General features: G+C 33.5%; 1 protein-coding gene across 2 annotated transcripts; it reads right to left on the bottom strand.

The window, feature by feature from the left end:
* Nucleotides 1-479: 479 nt before the first annotated feature.
* Nucleotides 480-10,368, bottom strand: LOC148879467 (uncharacterized). 2 transcript variants are annotated; one of them, XM_088960991.1, is made up of 5 exons: nt 9,968-10,368; nt 9,833-9,862; nt 9,507-9,677; nt 845-932; nt 480-550 (listed from the first exon to the last, which is right to left on the bottom strand). In XM_088960991.1, the coding sequence occupies exons 1-5, from the start codon at nt 10,250-10,252 to the stop codon at nt 516-518; spliced, it is 609 nt and encodes a 202-aa protein (XP_088817117.1). In that variant the 5' UTR covers nt 10,253-10,368; the 3' UTR covers nt 480-515. The 2 variants fall into 2 exon arrangements, with proteins under 2 accessions (XP_088817117.1, XP_088817116.1); XM_088960990.1 differs by having other exon boundaries at nt 480-932.
* Nucleotides 10,369-12,236: the final 1,868 nt, after the last annotated feature.

The raw sequence follows: 12,236 nt of genomic DNA, 5'->3' as shown, positions 1-12,236 counted from the left end.
GCATTGTTGCTACTTGACCCATTAAAACCTTTCTCTACATATACATACAGAAGTTGAAACAATCAGATGAGAAGAAAAGACCTTTGAGTGGGGAATCGGAGAATCCCAAGACAGTGACAATGGTTTACAATAGGCTTCATGTATCTTTTCATCCCCAAGACAGTGACAATGTGATTTCTAATAGGCTCCATGTATCTTTTCATTCATCTCTCTCTCTCTCTCTCTCTCTCTCTCTCTCTCTCTCTCTCTCTCTCTCTCTCTCTCTCTCGGGGGGTTGAAGAACGGCAGTAAACAAAAATAAGATAAATTCACATTTTGGCAAGCCAGCAGAGTTAAACCATTTCAAGAATTACCCTAGGTAGTATATTTTCACCCCCAATGTGGCTTGCAATAGGCTTCATGTATCTTTTCATCCCCCAGGTAGTAATGGAAATAAACAAAAAAAAAAGATAAATTCAAAATTTGGCAGGCCAGCAGAGTTAAACCAATTGGTTGAGCATCTTTCAAGAATTGCCTTAGGTAGTATATTTTCCAATAATGTAGTACATGCCTACATGGTACAAGTAAACAGTCAGTAGCATCTTCAGAAACCAACCGAAAAACAGAAGATACATGTACAACACTATAGAACCTGCTTTATTCTGCATCCACATCTAGAAAGTAGGAACCAAGAATAAATTCTAGACCTCAAACGACAGGTTTCCTTTTAAAATTCATTTTCCCCATCTTGAGAGGATAAGCAGGCCAACAACAGTGAGACATGATGCAGCAACTAAAGATACAACTAGTGCAAATGCGTAAACAAGACTAGGAAAGTTGAAATATTTCTGAATCCTCTTCAAACCTTTGTCAATAATCGGTGCCAGTGCAGCTGCCCCTGCTACTCGAAATGGTCTTGTAACATTGTTTCCCGTCCACATTAAGATCACAATCTGGTGGTTTTCAAGGGAACTTTATTAATGAAAAGCACAGATCCATGCATATGAAGGAAAGAAACAAAGACTCACCAAGTTAAAAACAGTGACATGAAAGGTAAAGAACCGCAAAGCCCACTGGTGAAGTTGTTCATTATTATGTTTTTTGTGTTGTATAGATGGAAAACATATGGACATGATAGGATGTATGTTGATATACAAAAGCATGTGGTTTCATGAATGCCATGCAACTTAAAAGCATCAACCATCATCACAAAGTCCAAAAGTTTTTTGGCATGTGATTTCATGAAAGAAATAGTGTGCAACTCTTTTTTCTTTTTTTTTATAGGAAATGGTAACTTTCATTGATGAATTTAAATAAAAACTACAAATGACACCACCCATAGGATGGGTGGAGAAACCCAAAATAAATAAACAAGCCCAAAACAAAGCCTCCCTATTTACTCCTTGCTTAGCTAAAGTATCAGCCATTCCATTTGCTGACCTTCTTACCCACTTAAACTGCACCCCAAGCTCCCTTGCTAAGTTTACAATCTCTCTTAGAGGCTATCTAAGATGCCACACTCCCAGGTTTCTAGATTGCATCCACCCTATTACCAGCTTGGAGTTTCCTTCCACTCATTATTATTCAACAATAAACAGAAATATTTTTCTTTCTAAAAATCTATTAATTCTCATGCCTGGGCAATAGATAAAAAGACAATCCCACTCAATAGAAATTCTTTTTTTCTAGAATAAAGATGAAATTTATTAAAACAAACAGTGTTAAGAAATTACCAAGAAAACCTAGATACTGAACCAGCCTAGCTGACAAAAAATTACAAGGTCGATGCCGTACTGTAATATCATTCATATTGCCACGTCTTACTAATATGTGTATTAATACATTCTATTTGTTTTAAAATTTTACTATTGAAATTTATAAGATCAAACAGTTTTGAGAAAAAGAAAGAAAAGACCCATAAAGAGAGTTTTTTTTCTATTCTCTCTCTCTTACATTAGATAAAACAGCAGCTCCAGCCTTGTTCTTTTTCTCTTCTACTTACCATCTTGAATTTTTATCATATAAAGTTACAGCCTTCTTTAGTTGCTAATTGATATGAAATTACTCTATCAAATATTTATTATATTAATATTATTTTTGAAAATATGAAAACTAATATAGTAGACTAAGATGGTTTGGTAACATGCATAGAAGACCTTTGACAGCACCCATAAGAAGTGATCTGTTGCAGGTTGAAGGGAATAGAAGGGGTATGGTTAGACCAAAATGGGTATGGATTGAATTGGTAAGAACTGATTTAAGCGCCAATAATTTAACAATGGATATGGCATTAAACAAAATGGAATTGTGAAACAGGATTCATGTAGTCAATACCATATAGTTGGGATAAGGCTTGGGTGATAATGATGACGATGATGTCGTTGTTATTTAAAATATTTTTTTCCTTTTAGATATGATGATTTTCCACGTTTTTCAGAAGAAATTTAGGCTCCATTTGGATAAGCTTTTGCTCTTGAGCTTTGGGCTGTGGAAAACAAAATTGAGCCAAAAAGTGCTCTGAGTGTTTGGTAAGATCTGCTTTTAAAAACATTATAATCTAACCGAAAACCCTTTTAAGCCCCAAGGCATAAAGCCTATCAGTGGGAACTTCAAAAAATAAAAAAAATGACATCTAAACCAAATTTTGGCTACACAGGTGGAAACCTTAACACTACGAAAACTTACATCAATAAAGGGTGATATTTTGAAGGAATGATCCAGTTTTATAGAGAGACCCCCCCCCCCCGCCGGATCAGTAATAAAATTACAGTAACCTCCAAAGATAGTTTAAGCTGCACATAAAGTATCAATATACACAATAAAATTGGCCCCTACACAGAATATTCAAAGGAATCACCTCTATCATGGTGATAGCAGTCCATACAAGATTATGTGTATGCATTCCCTCTCTAGCAAGAAAATCCATGGTAGAATTCGATGGTCTCGGAAGCCAATGGAACAAGGAGTTCAATGTAGAGATCAGGGATCTCAAGATTTCATTTGAATGATTTCTTTCTTAGATGTAATGTACTCCCAATTTCATGCATTTGTGTCTCATAAAACTTATTGATGAGGGCCACATTAAGCCTTTGAAGGCTAATTCTTGCAAGGAAAAGGTCAATCAGCAAGCCTTTATTAGGTATGATAATGATTTTAGGACTAAACTGAATTGATAACCAATGTCATGCATTTGCATCTCATAAAATTTATTAATGGATTTCCTCCTTGATTTGGAGAGAAGATTAAAGATGAAGGTAATATCTTGCCCTTTTGTCAGTTTTATTTGGAATTGGTTTACTTCCATTTTTGGGTGCAGGTGGTCTTCTCCTGACAGGGTGGAAGGTTTATTCAGCCCAAATGGTATCAGTGGCATGAAAAGGAGGGGTAGGATTCTATGGAGGTATACTAGAGCAGCAATACTTTGGACCGTTTGGGTGGAAAGAAATGATAGAATATTTGAAGGAAAAGAAAAATGCAAGGAAGCTTTAATTGAAACGATAACATTGAGGGTGGCACATTGGGTAAAAAGCTTGAAGCTGTTTTCAGCTTTTAAGGTCGAAGACTTTTTCAGGGTTTGGGGACTTATTGCTGCCTCGTCATCCACAAGACAACAGTTTTTTGAGGCTTGGTCTCCTCCAACAGATGGTTGGAAGAAGCTGAACTTTGATGGGAGTCGTGTGGGTAATCCAGGTCCTTCAGGCATTGGGGGGGCATTAGAGATGAAAATGGACTCATTATTGCTCTATACTCCGGTCCTGTGGAGGAGGGTGATGGGGCAAGGGCAAAGCTTCTAGCTGCAGCATATGGGGTTGAGAAGGCTAAAGAGTTGGGTATTAATAGACTGATCATCGAGGGAGACTCAAAAACTGTGATTAAACAGTTGCAGAAAGGGGAAGGGGTGACATGGAAGTTGAAGAATGATTTCCGAAGATTTAAATGGATGTCAAGGAACATGTCAATCCAGGTGGGATGGGTTAGGAGATCTGCCAACAATTTGACAGATAGTTTAGCAAAGCAAGGGGTTCAAAGAACACATATGTTTTGGGCACATTTGTAATTCTGTCCTGGGTCAGCTTACTAAAGCTGATTTCTTTCACAACTTCTTGTTGTATCCTAAAATTTTCTAATTAATGAAATTTTTTCAAAGTTATTGATAAAAAAAAAAAAAAAGATTAAAGATGAAGGTCAAGAGCAAAAGAATCGATCAAAAAAAAAGTTTAACACAAAAAGATACACAGGAATTGTAAACAGGTGTTAGCTCAGAACCTACTTTCAAAAGTTTTTTTTTTCCTTTTCAGTTTTTCCATCAAATGATTTTTTTTATTATCAAAAATCAGTTGAACCGGTGAAGATGGTGTCAGGAACAAGCTGCTCTGGAAATCCAAATTGATGTCATATATGGGTCAGCTTGAACTAGTGAAGACAATGCTATACAGATTTCATGTTATTGTTAATACCACATAAACTAAAGATTATCCTGAGATTTCCTATTCTTGGGACTGACCTGGACAGAGAATTTCATGCAATCTGTTGGTGAAGTCTGTTTTTCTATTACATGAGTGTGGACTTTTCCTCATTCTTTAAAGGACTGGAATGCTGCTGATTTCTTTTATTGATTGTTAAACTAGAATGCACTAAACAGAATGGAATGGTGACAGGATTCATGTAGCCAACCCCATATAGTTGGTAAGGCTTAGATAACGATGATGATAATTGTTAAACTGGAATGCTGCTGAATTTGTAAAGTTGCTTTGCAAAATTGCTTCTAAGGACTGATTTTGTGCAAAGTGGGTGTCCTGTATGTGCCTAAAGTACAAAATATGGCAGAATACAAAATTAAGGGCCATATGCATGAGAATGATGGAGTATTGTCAATATTCCTGACAAAGTATTGATTGATGTTCTAGAAATTTGTGTTTAAACCATGGTCCCAAAATTAAGGGCCATATGCATGAGAATGATGTAGTCAAGATTCCTGACAAAGTTTTGATTGATGTTCTACAAATATGTGTTCAAACCATGGTCCCAAAATGGATCAGCTTTCTCCAATTATGGAAATCAGCTGCAAATAGTTGAAATGAATTGAACTGTGAATTGATCTAATGATGAAAAGGAGAAATCAGATCAGATACTTCATCCTAAATGATTTGAGTGGAACTGACGAACCTTCCATCTGCAACCTTTATATGCACAGATGACATTTGGGAGAAGCTCATAAAGGTAAGATTAACCATTTAAGAGGGAATGAAGATTGTGTTGCAAAGGGTCACTTTAAACTGGGAGAATATCCAAAATTGGACAGAAAGTGATGGGATAATCTGTGTGATTTGTTGGCAGGATACCTAGGAACATTTTCTGCTGTTCTCTAACTACAGGAGGTTCTTGTATCAAGCAAAACACTATAGGAATGGGAATTGTAGACCATGGAAAAATGTGCTTTGATCTGTTACCATGAAGATATTTGAATGTTATTTTGATAAGTATGAAGATATATGAATGTATGCATGGGTATGAAACATGAAATATGAATGTATTCTAAGTGCAAATTCTCTAGGAAAATTTGGAAGAAGGCCCCATTAATACTAAATATAAGCATCAGCAATTAGAAAACTAGAGTTGCCTGGGTTGCTATTAGGTTTTGATGGAAATTAAAGTCCAAAATAGTGATGTCACGGTGGCAGTGTTACATGAGCGCTTCAATCTTCAAAAGGGTTTTATGCCCATGTTATGCACTTCAATTTTCAGTGTAGAGCTTACAAAAACCATTTATCAAAAAAAAAACAGTATTGAGCGGTCTGATATTGAGCGCTTCAAATGGATTTTATGCCCATTTTATGAGCTTCAATTTTCAGTGTAGAGCTTACAAACACCCTTTATCAAAAAAACAAAAAAAAAAAAAATCAGTATTGAGCGGACTGATATGGACTGTGGGATTGAACATATGGCCAGCCAGTGAGTCTTCTATCTGATGGACAGTCTCGATTGACCACAAGATCCCACCACATGGTAGTAGAAATAGGGTTGGTAGTATGGGGATGTTCACTATTTGACCCAATTAGTGAACTTTTTTCATATGTATGTACATATCTTAGGGATAATCATTTATGACACAGCCCAGCCTGCTCGACCCGCAAATTTCCAGGCCCCCACAGAATGCAAGCCAAGTCCAGGCCCAGGCCAAGCAAGCTCTAGGCCCAACCCAGAAATAATATATATATATATATAGACACACACACACACAATAAATTTATATAAATATATATATATATATATTTTTTTTTTTTTCTATATTTTTTATTATAAAGTTAAATTAGAACTTTAACTTTTTTAAAAATATAGATATTGTTGATTCATATGGGCCATCCTAGATGTCCAGCCTAGCCCGGCCCAGGACTGGGCCCGGGCATGTATTATCAAGCCCAGGATGCTGTTTGGACCCAAATAGGCCTCAAGGCCATTAACACCCTAGAAAAAACTAGGGTAAGCAAGAAAAACCAAATCAAACTGGGAAACCGAACTGAAATTTTCGTTAACCAAACCGATCAGTTCGGTATTTTTAAAAAGCCAAAGGTACCGTTTCAGTTTCGGTTAACCAATATAGAAAACTGGTGGTTAACCAAATTGACCGGTATACATATAATTCTAAATATTTTAGGTATATATATATATATAACTTAATAAATGTGCATTATATATAAATACATATTTATAATATATAATATATTATTTATTATTTCAAATATAATGTTATATATATTTCTGATTTTTCATTATATCTTTATATATTTTTTATAATATATTGTAAATCTAAAAAACTGACAAACTGAACCCAGTTAACCGATCGGCTTCAGTTCGGTTTTGATTCCCAGTTTTCCAGAAACCGGTGATACCAGTTCGATTCCAAAAATAAGCCCATGGTTCGATTAATCATAGTTGTCAAGGCGACGCCTAAGCGACAAGGTGCCCTTTGAGGCTCGCCTCACCTAATCACCAAGCAGTTTTGTACCATGTATTGTAAAATACTTTTTTATTCTTTACTTTTTGACATCATAATTATAAAATAGGAACTATTAAATTAAAATACTCATTTTTTGTGTTTATATACTAATTTGTTTTTATTATTTTCTTATTTGTTAGGATTTAATCAATACAAACATTGCTAAATGCTGTATTGAACCCTCAAAGACTTTAAAACCTGAACCAATAAGTAAGGAAGAACTTAAAAAAAAATCCATGTTTTCTATATATATATAAAAAAAAAAAAAAAAAATCCATCGCCTAGGCAACTAGGTGACAAGGTGTCCCCTGATGCCCAGCCTCGCCTTGGCACCTTGAAAACTATGCCGTGAGCATCCCTCCAGCCTGGCCCATAATCATCCCTAATATATATACATGCATATCAATATTTTATTTAGCAACTATCTATTTTCTTTCCAAAAAATAAAATAAAATAAAATAAATGGGGCAGAGTATGTCTTGGGTGGTGAACTGGTTTATTTCCCCCAATCACCCAATCTCTGAATGGTAATTTACTAGACTTGCATAGGATGATGAGATCCAATTGACATTTGCAGACACTAAATCATGCTTTAGCTTAATATATGTCCAAGAGAGTTCAGTTGCCTCCACCAGTGCATTTCTTGTCGAAGTAGAACAGAAATAGTCTCTAGAATTCTCCTTTGAATGTGTTTGTGTTGCATAGGATGATGAGATCCAATTGACATTTGCAGACACTAAATCACGCTTTAGCTTAATAGATGTCCAAGAGAGTTCAGTTGCCTCCACCAGTGCATTTCTTGTCGAAGTAGAACAGAAATAGTCTCTAGAATTCTCCTTTGAATGTGTTTGTGTGTTTCTTTATGAAAGGATTTGCCAAATCCATATGAATTCTATCTGTCCCTCCCAGAATTCCTGGATAGCCAAGCCAACCATTGGGTAATGGCCCTCCTATTTCAGTGGCACTCACCCAATTAATATCTAACACTGTAAACTGTATCTACCATACAAATGTTAAATGGTAGATCCCTTCTTCTCATTGCTAAAATGGAGTTTAAAAGAAATAAGGTATATTTCATTACTCAAAAGAAGGGACTAAGGAGAGATTCCCTCAAAAGATAACAAAAACATAACCACCAAGAAGGAGCAGGTTCTATATCCAAACATGGGGTAAATTCTTTTTTTTTTTTTGTCTTTTGAAGGATTACACAATGGGGGGTAGCCCATCCCCCAACCCATAATCCCCCCCCCAACACAGGTGCAGGCGGGATTCAACCCAAATCTCTGCTATGACCAGCAGGAGACCTTACCAGCCTTGCACCAAACATGGGGTAAATTCTTTCCACCAGAGACATCATAAAACCATGACAGACAGTGCTAAACCCTTATTACCAGTTACATCAATATCTTTTCAAGCAGCATTTGTCCTGACAGAGCTTATACAACAGATCCACCTATGGTAGGAAGGAATTTCTGTCCCACTCACAGAAGAAGAGGAGGAAAAATGACAACCCAAAACCCCAACACATATGTGATGCCAATGCATTAGTTCAAAAATTGAAGGATTATCAGCAATTCCAAATTCTTTTCCTTCTTGATCTATATTATTTTTGCTAGGTTCTGCTACAACATCCTCTGAGCAATTTGTCTGCAATGGTGATGCACAGAGGCTTGGGTTTCCTATAACAGCTACTCTCTCTAAGTGTAGAAAATTGCTGCCATGGGTACCAAGAATCATGGTATTTAAAGGCTCATTATTGTTTCAGATTCTCAAGAAGTGATTCCTAGCATTATGTAGCCCAACAAGAACCTTCAGAAAGCTGAAGTGATTGACATACAGAGTGGCTGAGAACTTCAAAGATTTGAGAGGTAAGAAATTAGATAACTTAGGACAGAAAGTAATCTTGTTTCATGTCATCTTGTGGTAACTACCTTTTTAAGTTGATCAGGCCTGCCTTAAATCTTAAAAAAGAGAAAGGATAAGAGGGACGGCTAGAGAATGGAACAGAAAAAAAAGAAACTAATCAACCGAAGAAAAAACACATTACACCTTCATAATGCATTACTTTCCATCCAAACCTTCCCCCATTCTATACATGGAGAACAAGAAAAGGGTGATATTATATTACAAACCTTCCCCCATTCTTGTACTAAGTTCAATTGCCAACATAATTTCCAAAAGCATGCATCAATAATATACAAAGGAATGTTTTGAAATCCACCACTAAATCCTAAAGAGTATTGGCAGACTTCAATATCCCCAGCATGACAATCTACACCGGTATGTAATGACAGTAACTAGAACGTTCTTAATTCTCAGTGTTAGTTTGGTTGGCACATACAGTAATCCCAATCTTCAATTAAATCCAAAAATCCCGTAACAAAGAACTCGCAAAAAAAAGTAAAAATAATTGGAAAAAAAAAAACTCAAAATGAAAAGTAAAACCAATTCTAACACCACAGACAATGAGACAAGAAAGTAACAGAATTTGATTATCAAGTATTGTGAAATTAATGGAGGATTTTCATACCCCTAAAAGCGCTTTGAGGTTTGCAGCAGGATTCTTTCCCGTACTCTTCTCATATCCAAGAAAGGCGAGGATGAAGAAGGTCGTATATGTGAGACCGTCAAACAAACCATATGCCAGAACAGCAGCAAGTCCTAGCTTTGCAAGCTTTGAACTCATTTCTGCCGTATCTCTCTGGTTGTACAAGCAGTTAATCAGAAAAGTTAACATGAACCTTCACTACTTCTTTCCTTGCTGCCATCTAGTTATTAGAACCACAAAACTGGAGGAAAGGAAAAGAAGAAGAAAAGGGTACCCTTGTGAAACACAAACCAGGAGGAAAAACTCACCTTCCACTTTGCCCAGAAACCCTTGTTTTGCTGACTCCATCGAATAGAGTAAACAGAAATAAACATTAAGAAGAACAATCAGAAACATTAAGAAGCTCAAAAGTTAAAAGAAAATTGGCGGGAAATGAAACAAACCTCGTCGTACTGGTTATCCTCCGGACGGTTTTCACCTGGTGACGCTGCCTCACTAGCAGAACAGTTAAGAGAAGCCGCACGGCGGTTAGAGATTGGGGATTTCCTGTAACCTGCCGGACGAAATGTAGATGATTTGGAGACAAAATGGTTTTCTGGCCAAATAACAGTGGCACGGCAAGAAATTCTACTATCTCTATGGAGGGTGATGAAGCTATTGTTATTGGCGACACAAGGAAATAGTGGGGTTCGAGTCCACGGGACGACAGAAGCGGCGACGATCGACATTGTCGCCGGGACGGATGGCCGTCTGTGTCTTTTCTTCAGAAACAGAAGAGTGAGGATTGCCTATCTTCTGCTGCATTTCCATGTCTCATGTCTGGCGTCCTCGGTGGACAACGGGCAGGTGATGACACCATAAACATAATTAATTAATAATATTTTGGGAAAGTGTCTAATATTTCTCTTAAACTTACCATTGACTTTTCAAAATGTCTGAAATTCACCATTTCACTAACTTCTTATTTTTCAAAACTCACCTTCCATAAAATGTTAAAAACTCACCATGTCAATCTATGTATAATAAAATTGATCCTGCTATCTCACCAGCCCTCTTTTTCCTTTAAACCCCCTTTTTTATTTTTTTATTCTTTATTTTTTTAATTTTTAATTTTTTTAATTTCACATAATTAACCATTAAACCAATAAGAAAATCACATATACTTAACTCTTTCTAACAACCATAAGGAAAGAGAGATTTTCTTTTCTAATGTTTAGTCAAGTGACACCACTTTCCCCTACTTCTTTCAAATTGTCTCTAATTTCTATTTATCTACTAAATTATCTCTAATTCTTATTTATCTCTTAAATTATCTCTAATTTAGTAGAGAGATTCTCTCCTAAACTACCTCTAATTCCTGTTTATCCTCTCCCCCACTTTTTATTTATATCTATCTAAATAAACTTTCTATTAAAAAAATCAGAACTATTTAAATGTTATAACAAAATTAATTACTAAATTTTAAATATTTATTCAAAACACAAAAAGATTAATAGATTTAATAATATTCATATTTAATATTACATAATGACATTAAAATAAATAAAATTAAATAATGAAAATTTTTACATTTTACATATTATTTAAATATTTCAATAACAAAATATTTAACATAACAAAATTTTAAATAGTTAAAATAAGAAATTATGTAATAAATTTAAAAAAAATATTAAAAGTAGAAAAATAATTATAACAGAATTCATAATATTCATATTAATAATAACTTAATAATTTACAAAATTAATAACGAATTTTGGAATAATAGTACAATTATAATTTTATGGATTATTAAATGAATAATTAATTAATATTTTAAGAATTTAAATAACAGTATTATTTTAATAACTAAATAATATTGTAAATAAATAATTTCACTTATATCAATTAATAATTACAAAAATAACTATCAACAAAATTATATTTATTAGTAATAATTTTACAATAATATATTTATATATACTATATTTAATATTTATTTTATTTTCAATAATTATTTATTGTTTTTTTATAGATATGCTTTCAATAATTATTTATAAATGTATTTTTTTTTGTTGTTTAATAGAAAATTATCAATAATTATTGGAGATTAAAAAACTATTGTTTAACTTTTGAAATTTAATTTATCGTATATATTGTATGTTTGTTATAAATTTATTTTTAGTAATTATATATTTTTTATAATTTATAGATCAATGCTTATTAGAGATTAAACTATTATTTAACAATACACTATTTATTGACTAATTTAGTATATTTTCAGAACTATTTAAATGTTATAACGAAATTATATACTAAATTTAAAATATTTATTCAAAAAACAGAAAATTAATAGATTTAACAATATTCGTATTTAATATTACATAATAACATTAAAATAAATAAAATTAAATAATGAAAAATTTTAAACATTTTACATATTATATAAATATTTCAATAACAAAATATTTAACATGACGAAATTTTAAATAGTTAAAATAAGAAATTATATAATAAATTTTTAAAAATCTTAAAAATAGAAAAATAATTATAATAGAATTCATAATATTCATATTAATAATGATTTAATATTTTACAAAATTAATAACGAATTATGGAATAATAGTACAAATATAATTTTATGGATTATTAAATTAATAAATAATTAATATTTTAAGAATTTAAATAACAATATTATATCAATAACTAAATAATATTGTAAATAAATAATTGTAC

This window comes from Nelumbo lutea, chromosome 1, assembly GCF_056320005.1.
Source record: "Nelumbo lutea isolate HS-2025 chromosome 1, American lotus-T2T, whole genome shotgun sequence".
Lineage (NCBI taxonomy): Eukaryota > Viridiplantae > Streptophyta > Magnoliopsida > Proteales > Nelumbonaceae > Nelumbo > Nelumbo lutea.
The sequence above is the reverse complement of the archived record's forward strand: the minus strand, read 5'-3'. Positions and strand labels throughout refer to the sequence as shown.

Coding starts and splice junctions, on each gene's coding strand:
- LOC148879467 (XM_088960990.1), bottom strand. CDS start 10,252: ATGTCGATCGTCGCCGCTTCTGTCGTCCCGTGGACTCGAACCCCACTA. Junction 9,863..9,967: donor AGGATAACCAGTACGACGAG/GTTTGTTTCATT, acceptor CGATGGAGTCAG/CAAAACAAGGGTTTCTGGGC. Junction 933..9,506: donor ACCTCAAAGCGCTTTTAGGG/GTATGAAAATCC, acceptor GAAAACCACCAG/ATTGTGATCTTAATGTGGAC.